Source organism: Suncus etruscus, chromosome 15 (genome assembly GCF_024139225.1).
Source record: "Suncus etruscus isolate mSunEtr1 chromosome 15, mSunEtr1.pri.cur, whole genome shotgun sequence".
Classification (NCBI taxonomy): Eukaryota; Metazoa; Chordata; class Mammalia; order Eulipotyphla; family Soricidae; genus Suncus; species Suncus etruscus.
In genome coordinates, this window is record NC_064862.1 from 75,169,890 (window position 1) to 75,195,911 (window position 26,022).

Here is a 26,022-nt window from a genome sequence, read left to right on the forward strand (position 1 = left end):
CCTCTTGGAAAGTGGGGAGGGAGTTCGGGGAGTCCAGGGAAGGTCAGGCCGATGCGGTGACTCCATGGTAAAAGGTGTAGCCGGAGCCTGGTTTTTGTTGTTTTTTGTTTTTTGGGTCACACCTGGCAGAGCTCAGGGGTTACTCCTGGTTCTACGCTCAGAAATCGCTCCTGGCAGGCTCGGGGACCATATGGGATGCCGGGATTCGAACACCCGACCTTCTGCATGCAAAGCAAACACCCTACCTCCATGCTATCTCAAGCCTTTATTTATTTTTTTTGGGGGGGGGGTCACACCTGGCAGCGTTCAGTGGTTACTCCGGGCTCTACGCTCAGAAATCGCTCCTGGCAGGCTCTGGGAACCATAGGGGATGTCGGGATTCGACCCACTGACCTCCTGCATGCAAGGCAAACGCTGCCTCCATTCATCTCTCTGGCCCCATGCTGGGCCACTTGAGTCTCAGACCTGAAGGCTCACAAGTGTGGCCCTGGCAGGACCAGGCCAGGGCGTGGCTGCGGGCGTGGTTTATGGGAATGGGCAGTGCTGTCCGGACAGGGCAGTGGTTTCTGGGGCAGGGGCGGAGAGAGGCATCCAGAACCTTGGACCTCCCCAGAGGCATTGGTTAGGCACCCCCAGGACCTGCCACTCAGGTGAGCCAGGGTTGGGGCTCTCTGTGGAGGCAGAAATGGGGGCGAACTGGGGTCTCCCAGTCTCATCAATTCAGAATGTTCTCCTGCTTCGGTAGGAGTTGAGCTTTCCTGGGGGAGACATCTGGTAGGGTGCGAGAGTCCGGGCCCAGCCCCACCAGCCCCTCTCTACTGCAAAGCTACAGGCCTCCTGGGCTCTTGACAGGGCCTAGGTGCCTGTGGCCCTGCCTAAAATGATGGGCAATACATAGTTGTCCGTGCCGGATGTGTTCCTGGGGTCCACCTCCAGTTTCTGGCCACCCTCTAAGCGGGTGCCCAAGGGAGAGACCTCATGTCCAAGGTTACCCCACTCTGCATTCGCCTTGCACAGAATTTTCCAGCAATGTCTCCTGCGTCAGGACCCACCACCATGCTCCCCACCCTCTGACTCTAAGGCAGACACTAGGCCCCTAACTAGGCACAACCCTGAACCCCTAACTCCTGTGTGGCCCCCCCTAGAGGCCTGAGACCCACCTTTCAGCTCAAGTCTCCTGTAACAAACTCTGTCCCCCAGTCACACCACAGTTCCTTTGGGTCCCCTTGGGACACACATGGAGAGGGGCTAGAGCTGTTTTGGGGGCTGACAGAGGAGAAGGCAGGGGCCTCTTCTTGGTGGGGAGTTCAGGGAGGGGTCCCCAAGGCCACTGTAAGTGGCGGAAGCAGGAGAGGAGGGGGACTGAGATCTCTCGTTCCACCCCCACCCCACCTAGTCACCAGGAGGTCAAAGTCTGCTCCAAAGTCAAAAAAATTGATTATTTTGCCCAAAGCAGGCCGGAGTGGCCGGAAGGGGCAGGCAGGGAAGGTGAGCCCCTCACCCACTTTCTGGGGCCAAGGACACGGCAACAGGAAGGTGGGATCGAGGCCAGGACTGTGCCCTCCCCATAAGAGGGGGGACTACAAATGAGCCTGGGCTCAGGCTGTCTGCTGGGGCTGATAAGGGGCCTCTGGGGCTCCCACAAACGGTTTTATCACTGCAGGAGGGGGGGCAGCCTGCAGGGCTTAGAGGACGTGGCCATGGAGCGGCTTCGGGGTCTGCACCAGAGAGCGGTAAGACCTAGTGGGGCCCCCGCTCCTCCCCAGCCGCCTCCACCTCCTGCCCTGGGTACCAGCTCCCCACCTCCCCCCTGCCCTGGGTACCAGCTCCCCAAAGCCCCAAGCCCATTCCCCATCCCTGAGCTTCTGTGGTCCTCCAGCAAAGGTTACCCCTTCCCTAGACCATCTATAGGCCTGTGGAGGAACCGCAGCCAGGCCCCCTGGAAGAGGAAGAGGAAGACGGGGAGGAGGGGGGGCCCGAGCTACGGAACTGCTTCCGGCCCATGGAACTGAAGACCTCCGAGTCAGGGCTGCAGCAGAGGGGTGTCTGGGTGTCTGCAGGGCGAAGGGCTGCACCCTACTTGGTCCTGACTGCCCTGCTCATCTTCACTGGTGGTAAGTCTTCCCCCTACTCCATCCCCAGGGGATGAATTTTAGGGTGCCCAGGGGTGGGGGGGGTTACAAGAACAAGCTGCATCTTGCCCCCACCAGCCTTCCTTCTGGGCTACGTGGCCTTCCGGGGGTCCTGCCAGGCATGTGGGGACGACGTACTAGTGATGAGTGAGGACATCAGCTACGAGCCCGACTCTCGACAGGGACCCCTGTACTGGAGTGACCTGCAGGCCATGTTCCTGCGCCTGCTAGGGGAGGGCTGCCTGGAGGAGGCCATCAGGTAAGGCCCTGCCCTCCCAGCACTCTCAGGCCATCCAGCAGTTATCTTGGCCAGTAGCCTTGGGGAGAGGGGAGGGGAACACTCAGATTGAAGTGGGGGGGGGGGGGCAAAGCAATAGTACAGTGGTAGGATGTTTGCCTTGCATGTGGTCAACACAGGACAGACCCTGGTTTGGGATTCCTGGCATCCCATATGGTCCCCCAAGGCTGCCAGGAGCGATTTCTTTTTTTTTTTGGTTTTTGGGCCACACCCATCGGTGCTCAGGGGTTACTCCTGGCTGTCTGCTCAGAAATAGCTCCTGGCAGGCACGGGGGACCATATGGGACACCGGGATTTGAACCAACCACCTTTGGTCCTAGATCGGCTGCTTGCAAGGCTTGCAAGGCAAACACCGCTGTGCTATCTCCGGGCCCACCAGGAGCGATTTCTAAGCGCAAAGCCAGGAGTGATCCCTGAGCGCCACTGGGTGTGACACAAAAACAAACCAAAATAATTTGAAAGGAGGGAGGAGACCCCAGAGACTCTGACTTGGGGTGATGCCTTTGGCACTGGTAGGAGGAGAAGCCCCTGTACCTCAAAGTAGATGGAACAAACCACCCCAGCTTGCAGTGTCACCGCAAGGAGTCTGAATTACAAATTGTTGCTGAAAGGAGCCTTTTATTCTTCTTTTGGGTTTTGGGTTTTGGGTCATACTCAGGGGTGCTCAGAGGTTACTCCAGGCTTTGCACTCGGGAATCACTCCTGGCAGGCTTGGGGAACCATATAGGATGCTGAGGATCAAACCTGGATTAGCCACTGGCAAAGCAAGCACCCTATCCACTGTGCTATCACTCTAGATCCTGATAACAGGCATTTTTAAGGGAATTAGAAAAGCCACAAGCATGCAAAAAAGTTCCTGTGGCTGCTCCTGTTTTTTTCTGACAATAATCAATAATCTATAGGTCCATGGGGCAACCAGGTTCCTGAACTGGGACTCCTGACTTCTGTGTGCAGGAGGGGACACAATGGAGCAGTGAAATTTTTTTTTTTGTTTGTTTTTTGTTTTTTGGGCCACACCCGTTTGATGCTCAGGGGTTACTCCTGGCTAAGCCCTCAGAAATTGTCCCTGGCTTGGGGGGACTATATGGGATGTGGGGGGGGGGGAGGGAATCAAACCGAGGTCCTTCCTTGGCTAGCGCTTGCAAGGCAGATACCTTACCTCTAGTGCCACCTCTCTGGCCCCGAAATATTAGCTATCTGTTCTTTTCTTTTTTTGGGGGGTTTGATTTTTTGGGTCACACCCGGCAGTGCTCAGGGGTTACTCCTAGCTCTACACTCAGAAATCGCTCCTGGTAGGCTCGGGAGACCATATGGGATGCTGGGATTCAAACCACCGTCCTTCTGCATGCAAGGCAAATGCTTTACCTCCATGCTATCTCTCCGGCCCTCTTTTCTTTTTTCTATGTTTTTTTTTTTTTTTTTTAGGGGGACCTCTTTGAACCACACCTTGTGGTGCTCAGGGCTTACTCTTGAGTTTTTCTATGAGTCACTCCTGGCACTGGCTGGAGGACTATATGGAGTGCTGGGGATCAGGCTGTATGCAAGGCAAGCTCCTTGACCTCTGAACTCTCTCTGGCCCTATTCTTTATCTTTAATTCAGTAATTTCATAATACTTAGTCATTGAGTATTTGTCATAATACTTTTTGCTGCAGTTTCTTTTTTGTTTTGTTTTGTTTTGTTTTTGGGCCACACCCGACGGTGCTCAGGGGTTACTCCTGGCTGTCTGCTCAGAAATAGCTCCTGGCAGGCACGGGGGACCAAATGGGACACCGGGATTCGAACCAACCACCTTTGGTCCTGAATCGGCTGCTTGCAAGGCAAACACCGCTGTGCTATCTCTCCGGGCCCCTGCTGCAGTTTCTAAAAAGACTTTTTTTTTTGGTTTTTGGGCCACACCCTGTGATGCTCAGGGGTTACTCCTGGCTATGCGCTCAGAAGTTGCTCCTGACTTCTTGGGGGACCATATGGGACGCCGGGGGATCGAACCGTGGTCCGTCCTAGGCTAGCGCAGGCACCTTACCTCCAGCGCCACCGCCCGGCCCCAAGACTTTTTTTTTTGTTTGTTTGTTTTTTGGGCCACACCCGGTGACGCTCAGGGGTTACTTTTGGCTATGCACTCAGAAGTCGCTCCTGGCTTGGGGGACCATATGGGACACCGGGGGATCGAACCGCGGTCCGTCCTAGGCTAGCGCTAGCAAGGCAGACACCTTACCTCTAGCGCCACCGCCCGGCCCCTCTAAAAAGACTTTTAACTTTATTTTGGGTTTCTTTCTTTCTTCCTCCCTTCTTCTCGCCTTTCTTTTTCTCTTTCTTTCTCTCTCTCTCTCTTTCTTTCTTTCTTTCTGTCTGTCTTTCTTTCTTTCTTTCCCTTCCTTCCTTCCTTCCTTCCTTCCTTCCTTTTTTCCTTCCTTCCTTCCTTCCTTCCTTCCTTCCTTCCTTCCTTCCTTCCTTCTTTCTTTCCTTCCTTCCTTCCTTTCGTTCTTTCTTTCCTTCTTTCTTCCTTTCTTCTTTCTTTCCCCATAACTGGCACTGCTTAGGGGACCATGTATAGAAATGGAGATTTGAACCAGTGTTGGCTCCATGACATAATCCCTGTACTATCTCTCTGTACCCCTCCCTTAACATTTGTTTTGTTTTAATTTGGAGGGTTGTTGGGTCACATCGGACCGTGGTCAGGGCTTACTCCCACCTCTATGCTCAGGGACTACTCCAGGTGGTACTCTGAAGACCATATGGGGTGCTGATGATTGAACCCAAGTTAGCCACGGGTAAAGCAAGCACTCTGCCTGCTGTACCCTCTCTCCAGTCTCTACTTAAGAGACTTATAAGGGGGTGTTCTTTGTTTGTTTTGTTTTTTGGGTCACACCCGGCAGTGCTCAGGGGTCACTCCTGGCTCTATGCTCAGAAATCGCTCTTGGCAGGTTCAGGTGACCATATGGGATGCTGGGATTAGAACCACCATCCTTCTGCATGCAAGGCAAATGCTCTACCTCCATGCTATCTCTCCAGAAGGGAGGTCTTCTTTTTATGACTGAACCCAACTACAAATATGTTTGTAATCATGGTGCTTAAGGGGCCGGCGCAGTGGCACTAGAGGTAAGATGTCTGCCTTGCAAGCGCTAGCCTAGGACGGACCACGGTTCGATCTCCTGGCGTCTCATATGGTCCCCCAAGCCAGGAGCAACTTCTGAGCGCATAGCCAGGAGTAACCCCTGAGTGTCAACGGGTGTGGTCCAAAAACCAAAAAAAAGAAAAAATCATGGTGCTTAAATAAAGATATTAGGGGCCGGGAAGGTGGCGCTAGAGGTAAGGTGTCTGCCTTGCAAGCGCTAGCCTAGGACGGACCGCAGTTCGATCCCCGGCGTCCCATATGGTCCCCCCAAGCCAGGAGCGACTTCTGAGTGCATAGCCAGGAGTAACCCCTGAGCATCAAACGGGTGTGGCCCAAAACCCAAAATAAATAAATAAATAAATAAATAAATAAATAAATAAATAAATAAATAAAGATATTATTGAGAGAGAGAGAGAGAGAGAGAGAGAGAAAAGAGATTTATAAGGGAAAAACAAGGGTGTTTGTCTTTATCCTTAGCTAATATATAAAAAAATTAATTTGGGGGCCAGAGTGATAGCACAGCAGTAGGACAATTGCCTTGCATGTGGCCAACCCGGAACAGACCTGGGTTCAATCCCCAGCATTCCATAAGGCCCTCCATGCTTGCCAGGAGCAATTTCTGAGTGCAGAGCCAGGAATAAATAACTCCTAAGCACCACCAAGTGTGGCCCCCAAAACAAAATAAAATAATAATAATTAAAAAATTAATTTACTGGGGCCGGAGAGATAGCATGGAGGTAAGGCATTTGCCTTTCATGCAGGAGGTCGTCGGTTCGAATCCCGGCGCCCCATATGGTCCCCCGTGCCTGCCAGGAGCAATTTCTGAGCCTGGAGCCAGGAATAACCCCTGAGCACTGCCGGGTGTGACCCAAAAACCACAAAAAAAAATTAATTTACTAATCTCTGTGTCATTCTCAACTCCTGGTACAGTGCTCAGGAGTTACTTTCCTCCATGTTCAGGGAACCTTGAGATACTGGAACCTGAATCCAGCAGTGCATTCGCTCTGCCCATTACACCATCTCCCTGGCTCTAATTTTATCTTTTATTCTTTTTTTTTTTTTTTTTTTTTTTTTTGGTTTTTCAGGTCATACCCATTTGATGCTCAGGGGTTACTCCTGGTTAAGTGCTCAGAAATTGCCCCTGGCTTGGGGGGACCATATGGGACGCTGGGGGGATCGAACTGCGATCCTTCCTTGGCTAGCGCTTGCAAGGCAGACACTTTACCTTTAGTGCCACCTCACTGGGCCCCTTTTATTCTTTTTTAAATTGCTTTATTTGGTGGGCCACACACCCAGAGTCTACTTCTGGATCTGTGCTCAACAGTCACTTCTGGTAGGCTTTGGGGGGACCATATGTAGTGCTGGGGATTGAACCCTGATCAGCCATGTGCAAAGAAAGCATTTTACATACTACACTGTTTTTCCAGATCCCTGCTTATATTATTCACAGTAAATTGAAAAACAATTTTTCTATTTTTGTTGTTGTTGTTATTTTTTGGGGGCCACACCCGGTGATGCTCAGGGATTACTCCTGGATAGGTGCTCAGAAATTGCTCCTGGGGGCGCCCAGAGAGATAGCTTGAGGTAGGGCATTTGCCTTGCATGCAGAAGGACAGTGGTTTGAATCCCGGCATCCCATATGGTCCCCCAAGCCTGCCAGTAGCGATTTTGAACATAGAGCCAGGAGTAACCCCTGAGCACTACCGGGTGTGACCAAAACACACACACAAAAAAACATAAATTGCTCCTTTTGAGGGACGTGGAGTGGGGGGATCGAACCACTGTCTGTCCTAGGACAGTCGTGTGCAAGGCAAATGCTCTACAGCTTACAACATCACTCCAGCCCCAATTTTTTTATTTTTTTATTTAAATACCATGATTTATAAAGTTGAAGTTGTTTATAAGACAGTTGTTTCTGGGGCCGGAGAGAGAGCATGAGGTAAGGCATTTGCCTTGCGTTAGGACGGTGGTTCGAATCCCAGCATTCCATATGATTCCCCATGCCTGTCACCCACCACCAGTTTAATATTCCTTCCACCACCCAGTTTCCCACCTACCCCCAAGGCTGCCTAAGCCTTGGCAGGCACAAAATAATTTATTTTATATTGCTTGTTACAACAAAATGGTTCATGGAATTATCAAAAAACATTTCAGTGAAAGAAAATTTGTCAAGACTTTCATATCTTACAATGGGATCATCATACAATGAGGATTTACTAAGCTGTTTGTTGCTAGTTGAATCTTCTGTGGTGTTTTTATTTGTTGGGATTTGTTTGCTTCTTTGCTACTTTCTCGTCTAATTTGGTGTGTTCCAACTGGGGTGACAGAACTGAACAGTTTAGAGGTATGTTCCAGGAACCCTGGGGTCTTTGGAACTAGCTGCTTTGTTTACATAGCAGCAGCTGTGGAATGTTGGTATGTGGATGTAGCTGCTAGGGCTTCTGGAAGTGGAGGGGGGAGCCTTCACATCCCCACTCTGAGAGGACCCCGAGTTTTTAGCACAAAACCTGGTGTACCTGAAATTTTTCTCAATTTGTCAAATTGTACCACTAAAATAGTGGGTGATTGTGGGGTGTGGATATGGCTGCCAGGATTTTGGCAGGGCAGCCCTCCTCCCAAGGATGCTCCAGTGTTCACTCAGAAAACCAGTGTAGGGGCCGGAAAGATAGCATGGAGGTAAGGTGTTTGCCTTTCATGCAGAAGGAATCCCGGCATCCCATATAGTCCCACATGCCTGCCAGGGGCGATTTCTGAGTGTGGAGCCAGGAATGACCCCTGAGTACTGCCGGGTGTGACCCCCCCCAAAAAAAAAAAAAAAGAAAAAAGAAAACCAGTGTACCCATGAATTTTAGCTTCTTGGTTTGCATCTCTTCCAAGATTAATTGCAAATCTGATGGCCAGGAGGGGTGAGGCACCTGGGACATTAAAAAATAATATCTTTTTTTTTTTTTTTTTTTTTTGGTTTGTGTATAACACTTGATGGTGTTCAGTGGCTACTCCCAGCTCTTTGCTCTGGGGTTATTCCTAGAAATGTTCAATGGACCATGCAGTGCTAGGACTCGAACCCAGGCCTCCCGCATACATAGCTGACTTTGGTTTAATCCCTGGCACCACAAAGGCTCCCCTGAGCCTCCTGGTGAGTGATCCCTGAGCAGAGAGGCAGAAGCAAGCCTTGATTTACAAAACTCAAAAAGCAAAGCTTGTGGGGAATGAGTCTAAGTCTAGAGATCTGACTGTGTTTGGTGCACAGAAAAGGAGGCTGAGACTGTAGCTGTGAGTCACTGAGAAGTCAGGGTAGATGCAAAATCAGGTTCACCTAAGTCAGTGGTTGGCAACCTGTGGCTCTCGAGCCACATGTGGCTCTTTACACTTTTAATTTGGCTCTTCTGTGTGCCGGGCGGCTGCTCCAGGAATCAGGACTCTGCTCCTAGCCTCTGTCAGTGCGCGCCCTGTGTGGTTCTCAAAATAAATTTCAATCGTGGTTTTGGTGAGATTTGGCTCAGTTGAAAAAAAGGTTGCTGACCACTGACCTAAGTGAAGAGACTGGTGTGGGAGGAAGGTAGCCTCTTGGAGTGAGTGAGACAAAGTCCCCAGGGCTCTCCAGCTGGGGGATGGCAAGGGTCCTACAGGCCTTGCCTTGCAGGCAACATGAGCTGTTTGGGATTATTTTAAGAAGAAAGGGGAGGGCCGGCGAGGTGGCGCTAGAGGCAAGGTGTCTGCCTTGCAAGCGCTAGCCAAGGAAAGGACCACGGTTCGATCCCCCGGCATTCCATATGGTCCCCCCAAGCCAGGGGCAATTTCTGAGCGTTTAGCCAGGAATAACCCCTGAGCATCAAACGGGTGTGGCCCGAAAAACCAAAAAAAAAAAAAAAAAAAAAAAAAAAAAGAAGAAAGGGGAGATGGACTGGAGTGATAGCATTTGCTTTGCACTCAGCTGATAGGGAACAGACCTGGGTTTGATTCCTGGCATCTCATATGGTCCCTGGAGCCTTCCAGGAGTTATTTCTGAGTGCAGAGCCAGGAGTAACCCCTGAGAGCTGCCAGGTATGACCCCCCCCCAAAAAAAATAAAATTAAAAAAATAGGAAGAAGAAGAAGAAAGAAAAAAGAAAAAGACAGGGGAGAGGGTGCAAGCAGTGGGGCATTTGCCTTGCACATGCTAACCTAGGAGAAACCGCAGTTTGATCCCCCGGCATCCCATATGGTCCCCCAAGCCAGGAGTGATTTCTGAGCACATAGCCAAGAGTAATTCCAGAGTGTCATCAGGTATGACCCAAAAAAGAAAAAAAGAAAGTGGGGGGGTGTGGAGAATGGATGCATTTCACACTTTGGGGCTCAGGCTGAGACAGGATGGGGTTTGAATCCAGGGGACACTGAGATACGAGTTGGGAAGGCCTTGCACACAGTTGACCAGGGTTCAGTCCCCAGCACCCCAGAGAGTCCCCAAGCGTGCCAGGAATGATTCTTGCGTGCAGAGCCAGAAGTAAGCCCTGAGCACAACCAGATGTGGCCCCAAACTGAAAATTAAATAAATACACATCATGTTCAAGCTGGAGAGATGATCATAGGGCTGGAGCATGGGCTGGCTTTGCATGCATGGGGCCAGGTTTGACCCTTGGCACCACATAGTCCACTGAGCATTCAGCCATAAGTAGTCCCTAAGCACTGCTGGGTGTAGTCCCAAAATAACAAATCAATAGAGAGGTTTTCATTAAAATAAAGGAGTGCAGGGCCGAAGCAATAGTACAGTGGGGACAGTCCTCGCTGACCCAGGTTTAGCACATGGCTGACCCAGGTTTGATCCTCGGCACTGCCAGGAGTAATGCCTGAGTGTAGAGCCAGGAGTAACCCCTGAGCATTGTCGAATGTGACCCCTCCACCCCCAAAAAGTAAAGCTATGTGAAAAATATAAGGAGATTAAAAGAAAAATCAGTCCAGGACTGAAGTGATCCATGTTGCCAGGGATCGAACTCCGTGCTCATGCTTGTAGGCATGTGCTCAAGCAAAAATGCTTTTCCCTGAGCACTGTGGCTGGGTCCATCATTGAGCACTGTGTTCTGCCATTGCAGCTACACTGGGTCACAGAGGGCTTGCTCTCTAAGTTATGTCCTGGGCAGCTCTCAGGTCGGGGGATGGCTCATGAATGGAACCAAGAGGACACAGTCACTTCAGACTTTGGCACAATATTTATGGCCCTTGAAGTGACCCAGTGACACCCCCGGCACCAGGAGGTGGGCACGCCCTGCCTTGGCTTCAACTCACAGAGGAGACGGGCTGGGCCCGTGGGACTGGGCAGGATCCATATCAAACCAGGGAATCCTATAGTTCCCAGGGAGACCTATCCTTGCTAGGAGTTCCCCTTACCTGCCCAGGGAATAATGGGGAGGGGCGAGTGATGTTGGGGAGAGGTATCATGGGGGCCAGAACGATAGCAGAGTGGGAAGGGCACTGCCTTGTATGTGGGTTTAATCTCCATCACCTCATATGACCCCCTGAGCACTGCCAGGAGGGATTCCTGAGTACAGAGCCAGGAATAACCCCTGAATACTGCTGGGAGGGCCCGGAGAGATAGCACAGTGGCGTTTGCCTTGCAAGCAGCCGATCCAGGACCAAAGGTGGTTGGTTTGAATCCCGGTGTCCCATATGGTCCCCCGTGCTTGCCAGGAGCTATTTCTGAGCAGACAGCCAGGAGTAACCCCTGAGCACTGCCGGGTGTGACCCAAAAAACAAACAAAAAAATTACTGCTGGGAGTAACCCCCCCAAAAAATAAAGCAAAACCAGGAGAGAGGATAGATGGTCCCAGATAAAGGAGGAGCAGGGGATGATCTGTCGGCCAGTCAGAGGGGCCTTGGGAGGAGAGAGGGTCCCAGGAGAAGATTGATTGCAAAGGGGACCCTCGGTGGCTGGAGAGGACCGGGGCATTTGGTGGGGGGGGAGGGACGGCTGTGCTGCTTAGGAAGAAATGACTGGGCAGGGTCAGCATAGGTGAGAAAGGTGCCCCACAGCCTGGTCCCCCACATCCCAGGCAGACCAGCCAGCGTTCCCGGGTAGCCGGCTCGGCAGGGATGGCAGCCTTGGCCCACGACATCCGCGAGGAGCTCTCTCGGCACAAGCTCGACCATGTGTGGACCGACACACACTACGTGGGCCTGCAGTTCCCAGACCCGTGAGTGCAGGGGTGCGGGGCCCGGGCCCGGGCCTTCCCGAGAAAGGTTCTCATCACCCACCCTCACTCTTCAGGGCTCACCCCAATACCCTGCATTGGCTTGATGCCACCGGGGCACCTGGGGAGCCGTTGCCGCTGGAGGACCCCGACGTGTACTGTCCCTACAGCGCCCCAGGGAATGCCACGGTGAGGGGGAGCAAGTGGAGGCGCGGGGTGGGGTGCAGTCCAGGGCCTGGGAGGGGCGGGCTGGGATTTGGGGTGCACCCAGCTTAAGCCCCCTCCTGCAGGGAGAGGTGGTGTTCGCGCACCTCGGAAGGCCAGAGGACCTGCAGCAACTGCGGGCTCAGGGTGTGGAGCCGGCTGGCCGCCTCCTGCTGGTGCGACTGGGGGCCATCAGCTTTGCCCAAAAGGTAAGGGGTTCTTGAAGACGGGATTGACTGACAGGGTTGGGGACACCTATATCTGCTGGGGAGGAAGAAAGAAAATTAAGCTGGGGTGGGGAGAGTGGGGCATGTGTAGGAGAAAGGTGAGGCCCCATCTTGTCTCCCTTTGGAAAGCACAGGGTGGGTGCTTCTTGGGTGCTGGCCCTGTGGGGGTCCCTGGAACATCACTGCTTGTGCATGTGTGCCTGTGGGATACACCCCACAATCGAGGGCTCTCCTAAGGGCTGAATCCCAGCCGAACACTGAGAATCTGCCCCAGCCTGTCTCCAGGGACCTCAGGTCATTTCTCTCTGGGATAAGAGTTCCTTCGGATCCCGCTTTCCTCAGGTGGCCACTGCACAGGAGTTTGGGGCTCGTGGCGTGCTCATCTACCCGGACCCAGCAGACTTCTCTCCTGACCCCCACAAACCTGGCCTGTCGAGCCACCGGGCCGTGTATGGACATGTGAGTTGTGGTAAGCAGCCGGGCTTTCCTGGGGAGCTGGCACGCCCTTCCCAGGAGCCTGACTGCTGTGGGGGGGTCCCACTGTCTCTGCAGGTGCACCTAGGAGCCGGGGACCCTTACACACCAGGTTTCCCTTCCTTCAATCAAACCCAGTTTCCGCCCGTTCGCTCGTCTGGCCTCCCCCGAATCCCTGCCCAGCCCATCAGCGCCCATGTGGCCTCCCTTCTGCTGGGGTGAGGTGTGGGGCAGCCCCCAAAACATGGCCTTTCTTCTAGGAGGGTACCCAGGGCTCCCCCTTCAGCTCACACTCACATCCCCTACCCCTTGGCCATCTGGGGTACAGAGACAGGGGTGGGCGATATGGGTTCTTCTTCCACCTAGGTCTCTGCTACTCTTTCTGCTACCTTTCCAGGAAGCTCAAAGGCCCGGTGGCCCCCCAGGAATGGCAGGGCCACCTCCCCAACTCCCCTTATCGCCTGGGTCCTGGGCCAGGCCTGCAGCTCAGGGTCAACAACCGGCGGGTCTCCACCCCTATCAGCAACATCTTCGGCTGTATTGAGGGTCGCTCTGAGCCAGGTGCACTGATGGTGGGGGTGGGGGTGGGCTGCAGGGTAAGGTCCAGAGTTATGGTTGAAGCTGGAGATCCAGGATAAGGCCAAGCCAGTGGGCACTGCTGAGTGTTGCCCAAACACCAAAAGAAAAGAAAAAGGCAAATAGGTCAGAGGGACTAGAGCGGTAACGCAGCAGGGTGGGTACATGCCTTACACACAGTTAACCTGGGTTTCATCCCTGGCACTCCCTGAGCTCATCTGGAATGACTCCTGAGTGCAAAGCCAGGAGTCAACCCGGAGCATTTGCGGGGATGGCGCCAATACCAAAAGACAATACCAGGTGTGTGTGTGTGTGGGTGGGTGTGTGTGGGTGTGGGTGTAGGTGTGGGTGTGGGTGTGGGTGTGTGTGGTGTGACTCTGTGGTGAGCGATTGCCTGTCATAGTGAGACCCTGGGTTCAATCCCCAGCACCATGAAGCAAATAAAGACAACAGGGAAAGCCAGTCAGGATGTCACAGGGTCCAGCATGATCCTGGCTGTTTCGGCCGAGGAGGCTAAGGGTCACCCTGAAAGTCCCCAAGAGAGTCAGGGCTGGGAAGCAGAATTCAGGAGTCCAGGTGGCACTGGTGGGAGGGTCTGGGAGAAATGGTATGGCATGTGGCTCAACACGGACATGAAAGACATGAATCCCAATATCTGCTCCCCAGACCACTATGTTGTCATTGGGGCACAGAGGGATGCCTGGGGCCCTGGTGCGGCCCAGTCAGCAGTGGGCACTGCCATCCTGCTAGAATTGGTGCGGACCTTCTCCTCCATGGTGAGCAACGGTAAGGCCAGGGCTAGCCACAGGGATAGGGGTCAGCGGGATGGGGTGAAGCTGTGAGGAAGGGCCCCTTGTGGACCCTGTAGGGTGTCAGTTCATCCAAGGTGGGAGCACAAAGGCTTGGAGTACCAGCTCTGCAAGCATGACATCTGGGTTTGTTCCTTGGCACCCCATATGGTCCCCTGAACCCTACCAGAAGTGATACTTGAGCACAGAACCAGGAGTTAGCCCTGAGCACTGCCAGGTGGGACCCCAAAACACAAATAAATAAACTTAAACATGAACATACCACTTGGGCCAAGGAAGCTGCAGGCTCAGAGGCTGCTACAGGGCTGGGCTGAGATGGGAAGGAGAAAGAAGAGGGGTGTCTCCCCTCGGTCCCCAGCACAGCCCATTCTCTCCCCGTGGCCCTAGGCTTCCGGCCCCGCAGAAGTCTCCTCTTCATCAGCTGGGATGGCGGCGAATTTGGGAGTGTGGGCTCCACCGAGTGGCTGGAGGTAATGGGGGTGCAGGTGCTCCCACAGTGGGCGTGGGGGACAGGTCTCATGCCTCACCTTTGCTGCAGGGCTACCTCAGCGTGCTGCACCTCAGAGCTGTGGTCTACGTGAGCCTGGACAATGCAGTGCTGGGTGAGCCGGGCAGGACCACCGCCAGGTCCTCTAAACTTGTGCAGCCCCTCATCCCCACCCCCACCCCTCAAACTCCAGCACCCTGGAGCCCGGAGCTCAGTCTTCCTCCCTGCAGGGGATGACAAGTTCCACGCCAAGACCAGCCCCCTTCTGATCAGCCTCATCGAGAACATTCTGAAGCAGGTACATAAGTAGGGACTAGGATGGGGCTGGGGAAAAAGCTGTGGGGAGGGACGGGGGATAGAACCCGACTGCCCCCCAATCCATTCTAGGTGGACTCCCCCAACCGCAGTGGGCAGACCCTGTATGACCAGGTGGTGGTTGGCAATCAGAGCTGGGATGAAGAGGTGTAAGTCGAGGCAACAGAGGGGAGCTGGAGCTTGGTGGGTAGGGGGACCCTAAACTGATCTGCCTGCCCCCCAGGGTCCAGCCGCTGCCCATGGACAGTAGTGCCTACTCTTTCACGGCTTTTGCAGGGGTCCCTGCTGTTGAGTTCTCCTTCCTCGAGGTGAGCCCCCCCTGCCCTGGCCTTCGCAGCCAGCCCCCTAGTCCCATCCACCAGCCTAGCCCTATTTCCCCCTACTCCCCCCAGGATGGTCCGGCCTACCCATTCCTGCACACCAAGGACGACACCTATGAAAACCTGCATCAGCGGCTGCAGGGTCGTCTACCTGCCGTGGCCCAGGCCGTAGCTCAGCTCGCAGGGCAGCTGCTCATCCGGCTCAGCCACGACCACCTCCTACAGCTAGACTTTGGCCGCTATGGGGATGTGGTGCTGCGGCACATCGGCCGCCTCAACGAGTTCTCGGGGGAGCTCAAGGTTCAAGATGCTCCCTAAAGCACGTCTGTTCAGGCGTGGGGCCCCCCCAGTTCCCTTAGGCCACTTTGATCTGCCTGGGTTTCCCCCAAACCAGATCCTCTCTCCTTGTATTAAGTTCCCCAGCATTGCATCCCTCATCTCTGCCAGGCCCACTGCAGCCAGGCTAAGGGCCCCAGCCCATGCACCCAAGGCCCTGGCCCCAGCCTGCCCTCTGTCCACCCGCAGGCCCGCGGGCTGACCCTGCAGTGGGTGTACTCAGCGCGGGGAGACTACATCCGAGCTGCTGAGAAACTGAAGAAGGAGATCTACAGCTCGGAGGAGAGCGACGAGCGCCTTATGCGCATGTACAACGTGCGCATCATGAGGGTGAGGCCCCAACAAGTGTGTCCCTGCCATCTGGGGACCCGAGGGACAGGTTGCTTGGGCTAGCATATAGGTCCTGTTGGGGTGAGGGGGCGGGGTGAAACCACACAGCGAAGGAACAACCAAAACTACCCACATGTGGGTAGAAAGGGGTGAGTCCCTCCCTTGGTGCTCCTCTTCGGAAAAGGGAACGTTCCAGGGTGTTCAATGGCTGTTCAAGTGGTTCCAGGTTGTTTTGGCCCTGCAGAGGCAAAAGGCTTACTGAATTCAGCATGAGGAGCAAGCAATCCCTTCTGAGATGCAGGGTAGTTCAGACAGGCTGCCTGGAGGTGTGAGGTGAAAGTTCAGAGATCTTTTTTGTTTTGTTTTGTTTGGGGTCATACTCGGCAGCACTCAGGGGTTACTCCTGGCTCTATACTCAGAATCGCTCCTGACAAGCTCAGGGATTCGAACCACCATCCCTCTGCATGCAAGGCAAATGCCCTGCCTCCATGCTATCTCTCTGGCCCCTCAAAGTAGATCTTATTCTCTATGCATTCCCTCCTGTCTTAGCTCTGATGATTTTGCTTCCTGAACCTCAACTCCAGTTCTAACCCTTATTTATAACAGGCTTATTTCCTGTTCTTCATTGAAAAAAAAAAAAAACCCAGCCCTGTAAGCCTTTGATCTCAGGAAAGACACTGGGTTGGGTCTGTGGGTGTGTGGGCAAAGGGCAAACTCGGGAGCTGGACCACCCTCATAGAGTGTGAGTGAATCTCAGACCTCAGTGTGCTGCCATTGGGGTTTTAGGAAAACCGTTCTAGTCCAAACCCAGGTTTCTTTCCTCCTCCCATTTCTTCCCTGAGTGGGTCTTAGCTCTTTCTCCAGGGATGGCTCCTCTGGATTTTCCCATCTTTTTCTTTTGGCTTTTGTGTCACACCCAGCTGTGCTCAGGGGTTACTCCTGGCTATCTGCTCAGAAATAGCTCCTGGCAGGCACGGGGGACCATATGGGATGCCGGGATTTGAACAAACCACCTTAGGTCCTGGATCTGCTGCTTGCAAGGCAAACTTACCGCTGTGCTATCTCTCCGGCCCCTATTTTTTTTTTTATTTTGACCAAAGTAGATTACAAATCTTTCACAGTAATTTTTTTAGGTACATAGTGATATTGAATCAGGGACACTTCCACCACCAAAGTTGTCCTCCCTCCACCCCTGTTCCCAGCATGCATCCCACACCCCCCTCCTTTACCACCCGGGTTGCTAGTATAAGTGGGCCCCTCTGTGTGTAACATGTCTGATCATTTTTTATTTCTACTTAATGTTCATATGACTGCCTGGTCTTGGTACCCTCAATTATTTCCCCCTCAATTTGTGAGGCAAGATAAGATGGTTCAAATTATGTGGTTCTGTTTGAAGAAAAGAAAAATAAATAAATAAAATGGGGCAAAAATTAAACAAGCAAAAAATGGGAGGAGTCCTAGAGGCTATAAATATCATTTTAAGAGAAGAAAGGGAAAAGGGGAGAAAGCTAACAGCCCCCTTTCTTTTTCTTAAATTTTATTTATTTATTTTGGTTTTGGGGGGTCAGACTCAGTGGCACTCAGAGCTTGGTGCTCAGAAATCGTTCCTGGCATGCTCAGAGGACTATATGGGATGCCAGGAACCACACCTGATCTGTCCTGAGTCGGCTGCTTTCGAGGCAAACATCCTGTCACTGTGCTATCCTATCGTTCTGACCCCACCAAAGATCTTTCTTTAACCCTTTCCTATGGGACTCCATTAGCCCCTACCACCATCCTTATAAGGGCCATGATTCAGACCCAGGACCTACGGACACAGGCAGGGCCAGACCCAGGTAATAGTCACCTAATACCCAAGGTTGGCAAACGGACTAGCAGACCGACTTTGTCCTGTTGTCAGTTCTGTGAATAGTTTTGTTTGAGTCTTATTTTGGGACCACACCTGGCGGCGCTCAGGGGCTTATTTCTGGCTCTATGCTCAGGAATCACTCCTGGCAGGATTGGGGGACCGTGTGGGATGCTAAAGATCAAACCCCATGTTAGTTGCGTGCAAGGTAGATACCCTCTCCGCTGTGAGTAAAGTTTTTTTTTTTGTTTTTTGTTTTTTTTTTGGGCCACACCCGGTGATGCTCAGGGGTTACTCCTGGCTATGCGCTCAGAAGTCGCTCCTGGCTTGGGGGACCATATGGGATGCCGGGGGATCGAACCTCGGTCCTTCCAAGGCTAGCGCAGGTAAGGCAGGCACCTTACCTCCAGCGCCACCGCCCGGCCCCGTGAGTAAAGTTTTATTGCAGCCCAGCTATGTTCATTGGACGCCTTTGGTCTCTGACTGCTTTTACCAAGGCAACACTTAGTATTTGTAGCCAGATGATGTGCAGAGCCTGAAATGTTTACTCTTGTCTTTTTTTTTGGGGGGGGCCCACAGTTGGTGGTGCTCAGGGGTTACTCCTACTCTGTGTCAGACGGGAACCATATGGGATGCTGGGGACTGAACATAGTTGGCCGTGTGCAAGGCAAGCACTCTACCCACTGTGCTATCGCTCTGGCACCATACTATTGGCTTTTTTTTTTTTTTTTGCAGAAAATGTTTGCCAATCTCTGCTTTAGACTCTGACGTGGGCCTTAAAGAATAGACAGGGCGTGGGCCAGTGCAGAGAAAGAGGCTTCAGTGTAGAGACCCAGGATGAAGTGTGGCCATAAAGTTTTGTTTTTTTTTCTTGCTTCTTTTTTTTGGGAGGGGGGCACACCCAGTGACACTTAGGGGTTACTCCTGGCTATGTGCTCAGAAATAGCTCCTGGCTTGGGGGATCATATGGGACACTGGGGGAACAAACCACGGTCTGTCCTAGGTTAGATGTATGCAAGGCAAAGTGGCTATGCCACTGCTCCGGCCCCATGGCTGTAAAGTTTTTGCCTGGTTCTCTCTGAGAATAGGATGTGGACATACTAGGCTCTATAAGAGGAGGGGAAATTGAGAGGACAGGGACACCCGTGATGAGGTTAGATCCTTTAAAGGGTCCTTAAGGGTCCCAATAACAGGAAGAGGAACCAGGCAGGCTGGGAGAGAGGAGGATGTGGCTAGGTGTGAGGGCATCTCAGCAAAGACACAGTGGCACCCTAATCTGGTATTTCCTGAGGACTGAGCTGCCTGCTTCCCTTTGACTCTGTGGACATTGGTGGTGGGGAGTATGACTCAGCTGTGGAGAGGTTTTTGTCAGGCAGAGCAGCAACATAAAAAGTCTTTGCAAACTTATATTTAGTTTGGAGCCCCAAGCCGGCAGGAGTATTTGTTCTACCCAGTGACTAGTGACGTCACGAAACCAGCTGGCCATTCTGATTGGACAGGAAAAGGGAGGCGGGGCCCTCGGTCCCACACCCTGGGACTTGCTGTCCAGGTTCGCACCCTACCTGATCCCCTTTTCTCTGTGCAGGTGGAGTATTACTTCCTGTCTCAATACGTGTCCCCGGCTGACTCCCCGTTCCGACACATCTTCCTGGGCCATGGGGACCACACGCTGGGCGCCCTGCTCGACCATGTGCGGCTGCTGCGCTGGCCAAGCGCTGGGAACCCCAAGGCTGCCTCCTCCAACGTGGCACCGGGCTTCCAGGAGAGCCTCTTCCGGCGTCAGCTGGCCCTACTCACCTGGACGCTGCAGGGAGCAGCCAATGCGCTTAGTGGAGATGTCTGGAACATTGACAACAGCTTCTGAGGCCTCCGTTGGGGCCTCCAACGTAGGGATTTCTGGGTGAGGGAAGTCCACACTCTCGCACTACCCATGGGATTCTCCTAGGGTCATTGCTGGTCTCCTAGGCTTCCTGCACCCCCCCAAAACCAGCAGACACCCTCACACCTCTAGCCCTGTGTGGTGAGTGCAGAGCCTTCTGACGGAAGGATCTGTGCCCTTCAGTGGGCAGCCCCTTTCCCAGCCCACTCTGCAAGTTTCCTGGGCCCAGTGCCTTGGGGGAGAGGATAAGACCATTGCCTGTTCCTAAAACCCAATAGCACCTATGGCTTATAGGTACCTGCCTGCTTCTTCTTCATTCTTCCTCCTCACAAGGCTTTTGCCCAGAAAAAGTTGCAGAAAGCCTGGGCAGAGGGGCCTGAGAGGATGCAGTGGGGAGAATTTCTGCAGACAAATTGAGCTGTAATGGTTACTAAGGAAGGGAACTAACTGCTAATGGGCAGGGAGATAGCCCAAACCCCCTTCAGTACGACCCAGATGTGGCCCCAAAAGCAAAAAGAAACTGAGATTTCTTTTTCCAAAGACCTTTGTGAGGTCAGGACTAGCTCTTCCCATCACCTGGGACCAGGGATGCCAGGAAAAACTGAAAAATGAGATGGGCCTTTGATTTGAAAAGCAATAAAGCTCCCCCCCCCCCCCCCCCCGCCCCAGCTCTCTTCCACTGCTTCTTGATCTGGCTGGGTGGCTTTTATTTGGTATGCGACAATCCAGGTGCCTGGACCAGGGAGAGATGGCAATAGGCTGAGTGTATGTTATGCATGTAGAGACCTGATTTGATCCTCAGCACCACATGGGTCTCTGAGCACCACAGGGCGTGCCCCAGAACAGAGCTGGGAGTAGCTTCAGAGCATCACCAGGTGTGATCTTCCTGCTATTCTCCAGAGAAAAATAAACTCAAAAGCAGCTCTTTAAATCCAGGAAGAGTTCACTGGAGGGATGCAGGGGCATGTAATCAAAACCTGCCCCTCCCCAATATTCTGATCCTCCCAGAGCTCTGGGCCCCTACTGGGGAGTCAGTTGTTGGATGGGGGTAAAAGCTGGTAAAAACCTGGAGAGGCAACACCACACCCAGGCACCATGGCCTGGTCACACCCACTTCTAGAACGCTAAGCCAAAACTATTCGCTGAGCCCACAGCTCTGTCTGGGTGGGCCCCAGTACCACCAGGAGTGGCCCAAGAGATAGTACATTGCCAGCTGAGCTTAGAACTGGAAATGTTAAGAAAGAAAAAATAACTGGAAATGTTCTTTTTTTTTTTGGGCCACACCCGGTAACGCTCAGGGGTTACTCCTGGCTATGTGCTCAGAAGTTGCTCCTGGCTTGGGGGGACCATATGGGACACCGGGGGATCGAACCGAGGTCCGTCCAAGGCTAGCGCAGGCAAGGCAGGCACCTTACCTTTAGCGCCACCGCCCGGCCCCCCTGGAAATGTTCTTGCCAGGAGTGGCTTGGGGACTCCAGGATACTTAAAAAGGTGTCTGCCTTGCAAGCGCTAGCCAAAGAAGGACCACGGTTCGATCCACCCGGCATCCCATATGGTCCCCCCAAGCCAGGGGCAATTTCTGAGCGCTTAGCCAGGAGTAACCCCTGAGCATCAAACAGGTGTGGCCCCAAAAACTAAAAAAAAAAAAAAAAAAAAAAAGTTTGGGGGGCCGGCGAGGTGGCGCTAGAGGTAAGGTGTCTGGTTCAATCCCCTGGCGTCCCATATGGTCCCCCCAAGCCAGGGGCAATTTCTGAGCGCTTAGCCAGGAATAACCCCTAAGCATCAAATGGGTGTGGCCCAAAAAAAACAAAAAAAATTAAAAACAAACAAACAAACTTTGGCCAGAGCGGTGGCACAAGCCATAAGGTGTCTGTCTGCCTTGCACGTGCTAGCCTAGGACAGACCACAGTTTGATCCCCGGCATCCCATATGGTCCCCCAGCCAGGAGCGATTTCTGAGTGTATGCCAGGAATAACCCCTGAGCATCACCAGGTGTGGCCAAAAAAAAACAAAATAAAAGAAATAAACTTGGGGCCAGAGCCTTAGCACAGCTGTAGGGCATTTTCCTTGGATGCGTCCAACCCCAGATGGACCCCAGTTTGATTCCTGGCATCCCATATGGTCCGCTGAGCCTGCCAGGAGCAATTTCTTTTCTTTTTGTTTGTTTGTTTTTTAGGTCACACCCAATGGCGTTCAGGGTTTACTCCTGGCTCTGCACTCAGAAAAATCCTCCTATGCTATCTCTCCAGGCTATTTCTGACCACAGAGCCAGGAGCAACCACTGGGTGTGGCCTCAAAACCCAAACAAACAAACTCAACTTGCTTTGGCTTCTTGGCCTTTTGGCTATGATCAAGTGAAGAATCAATTTGCTGATTCTCTCATTTAACAGGTATAAGCTGAAAAAGGACTTGCTCTGCGGCCAGAGTGATAACACAGAGGTAGGGCTCTTTTGCCTTTCACGTGGCTGATCCCAGGAACCCAGGCATCCCATATGGTCCCTCAGCCTGCCAGAAGTGATTTCTGAGCACAGAGCCAGGAGTAACCCCTGAGTGCTACTGGGTGTGGCACAAAAACAAAAGCAATAAAGACTTGCCAAAGGTCCCAGGGTTTCTGGGCAGCCCTAGAAATCTAACCCTAAATGCTCACCGGGCCACCTCACTACCTGGGCTTCCCAGGAACAGAAGGAGAAACTTAGAGAAAAAGACGTGGGGAGAAATTAGGTGTTTCTTGCACTTGCCTTGCATGTAGCCAACCAAGGTTGAATCCCCAGCACCCAACTGTGTCCACCAAGTCCACAATGAGTCATTCCTGACTGCAGAGCCAGGAATTACGCCTAAACATGGCTTGGGTGTGGCCACCAAACCACACAAAAATAGACAGAGGGTATCTCCTTACGTATGTCCATTTCCTTACAAAATTTGGAGTTTATTCAACGTGGAAAATAAATACAAATCCCTGGGTCTTTAGGGAAGGGCAGGAAGAAGGGGGGCTGGCGTTGAGGGCTTGACGTCACAGTGCTCTCTCAGCCCTGTGTGGCTGCAGGATTGGAGGGTGAGTGGGATGCTCAGTTCCGCAGGAACACCATGGTAAGGAGGCCTGAGGAGATGGGGGTATCAGAGAGGGCAGGATGAGATGGACACCAGCCCCCCTCCCTACTCAGCCCACCTCTGCTCACCCAACACATAGGCTGCCACCAGCTTCTGTCCCAGGGTGACATGTAGGATTCGGGGCAGGGCGCTGCCCAGCTCATCCTGGAGCGGAAGCAGCAGGAAGACCACGCAGATGGTGCCGGTCAGCAGGAGGAGGACGAATGAGCTGGTGGCCAGTTGCGGATGGGCGCGGTGGGGGGCTGGAGAACAAGGCTTGTCAGACATGTCAATCCCCCACCCTCCAGGGGACATGAGCATTACTTCTCCCTGCAATCTCTACTGCTGCACCCCAAAACCCCACTCTCCTCTGCCCCCAGCATCCTTTTACCCTGGAGCTTCAAGTTTGCTCTGACTCCCAACACAAGGTTCACTGTCTCCCATCCCCAGGCCAAGAGCATGACCTGGGGCCACTGACACGCTTGCTGCCACCCAGGTTTCGGTTAGCTCTGTTGTGTTTTGGTGTTTGGGGCCACACCCAGCGGTACTCAGGGCTTACTCCTGGCTCTGTGCACAAGGGAGCACAGGGGACTGGATGGGGTGCTAGGGCTCTAACTTGGGCTAGTTTCGTGCAAGGCAAGTGCCCTCCCTGCTATGCTATGGTTCTGGCCCCCTCAGTTCAGGTTTCTGACAGAACAGAAGTGAGCTGGCTCAGGACCGGATGTTCTGGAGTCAACATCAAGGAAAGGCTTTGCCTGTAAATAGAAGCCATTAAAAAAAAAAAAAAAGACCTAGGAACCTGCAAGTCTGGTCTCTCCTAACCTCAGAGAAAACCACACCTACCAGTCGAGTTTCCACAGAAAAGCAAAACCCACTTCAAGCTCCAGGTGAGCGCATGGCTGGGAAAATATCTGGTTTAATTCCTGACAAACTCCAGAATTCTTTTTTTTTTTTTTTTTTTTTTTTTGGTTTTTGGGCCACACCCGGTGGTGCTCAGTGGTTACTCCTGGCTATCTGCTCAGAAATAGCTCCTGGCAGGCACGGGGGACCATATGGGACACCGGGATTCGAACCAACCACCTTAGGTCCTGGATGGGCTGCTTGCAAGGCAAACGCCGCTGTGCTATCTCTCCGGGCCCCAGAATTCTTTTTTTTTTTTTTAATTTATTTATTTATTTTTAAACTCCAGAATTCTTATCAGGGCTACAGAGAGGCCTTCGTGGGCTGGAGCACAGGTTTTGCAGGCAGAAGGCCTGGGTTTTATCACCAGCACCACATAGTCTCCTGAGCACAGAGCCAGGAGGAGCTCCTGAGAAGAGTAGAATGTGCTACCTCAAACTTAAAAAAAAAAAAAAAAGAACAAAATACAAACCACCTTCTCCCAACTTACCCTCTGGGAAGCACCTGGCCATGGCAGGGGCTGCTGTCCAGGCAGGAGGTCCAGGCCGGGGTGCTGGGTCAACCTGTCCCTGAAGCTCAAGGGAGTGAGCTGGGCCCCGCAGGACCGAAGTGATGTCCTTGCGTCCCACCAGGCGGCCCTCGGCTCCCTCTTCGGATAGTTCAATTCGGAAGCGGTCCTGGACATCATAGTGGCTAGGAATGGGGGCCACATGGCGAATAACACTGGACCCAAGAGAAGAAGAGCAGTAAGACCAAGAGATCCTGGGCCTACCCACCCTTGGTCTCTCTCTGATGGAGGCAGGCAGGATGTGGGGCCTGTACCCTAAAGCAACAGCACAATCCCCCAGAGAAAGAGGCACCCCCTCTGGCTTCTGCATCCCAGTGTCTGACTCACATGTCAATGCAGGACTGCGCCTTTACGTAGCCCTCGGCGTCGAACACTGTATATTTGGCAGGCGCTGTGCACAAGACTGAGGGCAGAGGCACACACAGACAAGGGGATGAGACCTTCCACCAGCGTCCCCCTGCACCCCAAGCGCTGCCCCAAGGACCTCAAAGTTCTCCGAAACCTGCTACTCCCAGGGGAGGACTCCAGCCCGCTCCCAAATGACTTCTGATCCCCGCCCACAAAGTCCACCCCCGCTGTGTCCCGCCATCAGCCCTAGGATCCCTTAAGCACCCCAAAACTTCACCTCGGAAGCGAAGCGCAGCTCCCGTGGGGTTATAGAGCGTGAGTAGCTGCCGGTGTCCGCTCCGCTGGTCGGCCCTGAACACTAGATCCGGGGGAAAGACGAGCACCGGGACCACGGGGCGCGAGGCAGGAGGGGGGCCCCGGGTTTCCCGCCCACCAGGAGCCGCTGGACCCACCAGCTCCTGGTCCTGGAGCGCCCTACGGCGCATGCAGGCTCCGAGCGCTGGGACATCCGAGAGCTGAGCTCGGGGACGGGGCCCGGGGTTCAGAGCTGGGGGGCCAAAGGGACACGAATGGGAACGGGCTGCAAATCCTGGGGCCGGGCCTGCACCGATGCTGCTGCTGCTGCTGCTGCAGCCGATGCCTCTGCACCCCGTTAGGAGAATTCCGGTCTACCAGGCCCCCCAAAAATCTTTCCAGCTCGCCTCCAATTCTCTGGGCCCCGCCCCCAAGGCCCCACCTCTACGGCTACGCCCACCCCTATATCCCCAAAACCCGGCCCCTCTGGGGGCTCAACCCGGGCCTGGTCTTCCGACTAGACTTCCGGTCTCCCTAAGCTCCGCCCAGTTTCCTCGAAAAGCCACGCCTCTTCCGGTCCTCCAACTTCCGCTGGCTCCAGAGGCCTCCTCTAGAAGAACCTGAAGAGCCCGATTCATATCTCTCGGAACCTCCGAACCGGACCTTCATTAGTTCTCCTTAGGCTTTCTAATTGAACAGGGTCAATTTCTGTGACTCTCACCTTCTGGTCGAAGCTTCTATCCGTCCATTTGTGGCCCCCCATTAAGGCAGCCATCTTCCCTGGAGGCTGAGTCTGCACTTCTGCCGTACAGCTGCTTCTATTGGTCGAGGTGGCCAAGTTCCCGCCCCCTAGGTTTGCGCCGCAGGACGTGATTGGCTCCAGCTGTAACACTTGGCCTGGCCTGGCTCTGACGCTAACTAGTTGAGTCCCAGAGGTTGAGTTTTGTGCCTCACGTAGACCTTCTTTCAGAGCAAATATCCAAGAAACTATCTCAGTTCTTTAGAGGTTTCTCGTTTTCTGTTGAAGTTGCTCTCAGCTGGTCTGAGATCTAAGCCCAAAAGCTTCTCAGCTGAGCCTCTCCTTCCTGACTGGGACTTGGAAAGTTTATTTGTCCAAAGAATTAAGACAGATCAATCATGTCATTTCAACTCCTGCAGATAGTTTGTTTTCGGGATGGTGAAAAGCCTCACCCAAGTCACTTAGGGAGCGAAAACTATTATGATCTGGGCTGGAGCATAATACAGAAGAAAGGACGCTTGCATTGGATGTGGCTGACCCCGGGTTCAGTTCCCGATATCCCATATAATCCTCCCAT

General features: G+C 53.2%; 2 protein-coding genes across 2 annotated transcripts; one reads left to right on the plus strand and one right to left on the minus strand.

Annotated features, from left to right (window-relative positions):
• The first annotated feature begins 1,474 nt into the window (after nt 1–1,474).
• On the plus strand, nt 1,475–19,703 carry TFR2 (transferrin receptor 2). The gene is made up of 18 exons (XM_049789297.1): nt 1,475–1,733; nt 1,901–2,114; nt 2,211–2,391; nt 11,569–11,709; nt 11,784–11,895; nt 11,997–12,119; nt 12,480–12,596; nt 12,690–12,829; nt 13,009–13,172; nt 13,854–13,973; nt 14,384–14,466; nt 14,535–14,598; nt 14,714–14,781; nt 14,871–14,947; nt 15,022–15,106; nt 15,191–15,418; nt 15,644–15,784; nt 19,216–19,703. The coding sequence occupies exons 1-18, from the start codon at nt 1,587–1,589 to the stop codon at nt 19,492–19,494; spliced, it is 2,484 nt and encodes an 827-aa protein (XP_049645254.1). The 5' UTR covers nt 1,475–1,586; the 3' UTR covers nt 19,495–19,703.
• A 2,707-nt stretch (nt 19,704–22,410) lies between these two features.
• Nucleotides 22,411–25,085, minus strand: MOSPD3 (motile sperm domain containing 3). The gene is made up of 5 exons (XM_049788541.1): nt 24,690–25,085; nt 24,392–24,467; nt 23,987–24,219; nt 22,686–22,859; nt 22,411–22,606 (listed from the first exon to the last, which is right to left on the minus strand). Exons 1-5 carry the CDS (start codon nt 24,895–24,897, stop codon nt 22,575–22,577), a joined length of 723 nt encoding a protein of 240 aa, XP_049644498.1. The 5' UTR covers nt 24,898–25,085; the 3' UTR covers nt 22,411–22,574.
• Between the last annotated feature and the right edge of the window lie 937 nt (nt 25,086–26,022).

Excerpts from the sequence above, each read along its gene's own strand:
- MOSPD3 (XM_049788541.1), bottom strand. The coding sequence starts at position 24,897 with ATGCGCCGTAGGGCGCTCCAGGACCAGGAGCTGGTGGGTCCAGCGGCT. Across the intron at positions 24,468-24,689 it reads AGCTGCGCTTCGCTTCCGAG|TCTTGTGCACAGCGCCTGCC; the intron begins GTGAAGTTTTGG and ends CTCTGCCCTCAG. Across the intron at positions 24,220-24,391 it reads GCGCAGTCCTGCATTGACAT|TGTTATTCGCCATGTGGCCC; the intron begins GTGAGTCAGACA and ends TCTTGGGTCCAG.
- TFR2 (XM_049789297.1), top strand. The coding sequence starts at position 1,587 with ATGAGCCTGGGCTCAGGCTGTCTGCTGGGGCTGATAAGGGGCCTCTGG. Across the intron at positions 2,392-11,568 it reads TGCCTGGAGGAGGCCATCAG|GCAGACCAGCCAGCGTTCCC; the intron begins GTAAGGCCCTGC and ends CCCACATCCCAG. Across the intron at positions 12,830-13,008 it reads GTGGCCTCCCTTCTGCTGGG|GAAGCTCAAAGGCCCGGTGG; the intron begins GTGAGGTGTGGG and ends CTACCTTTCCAG.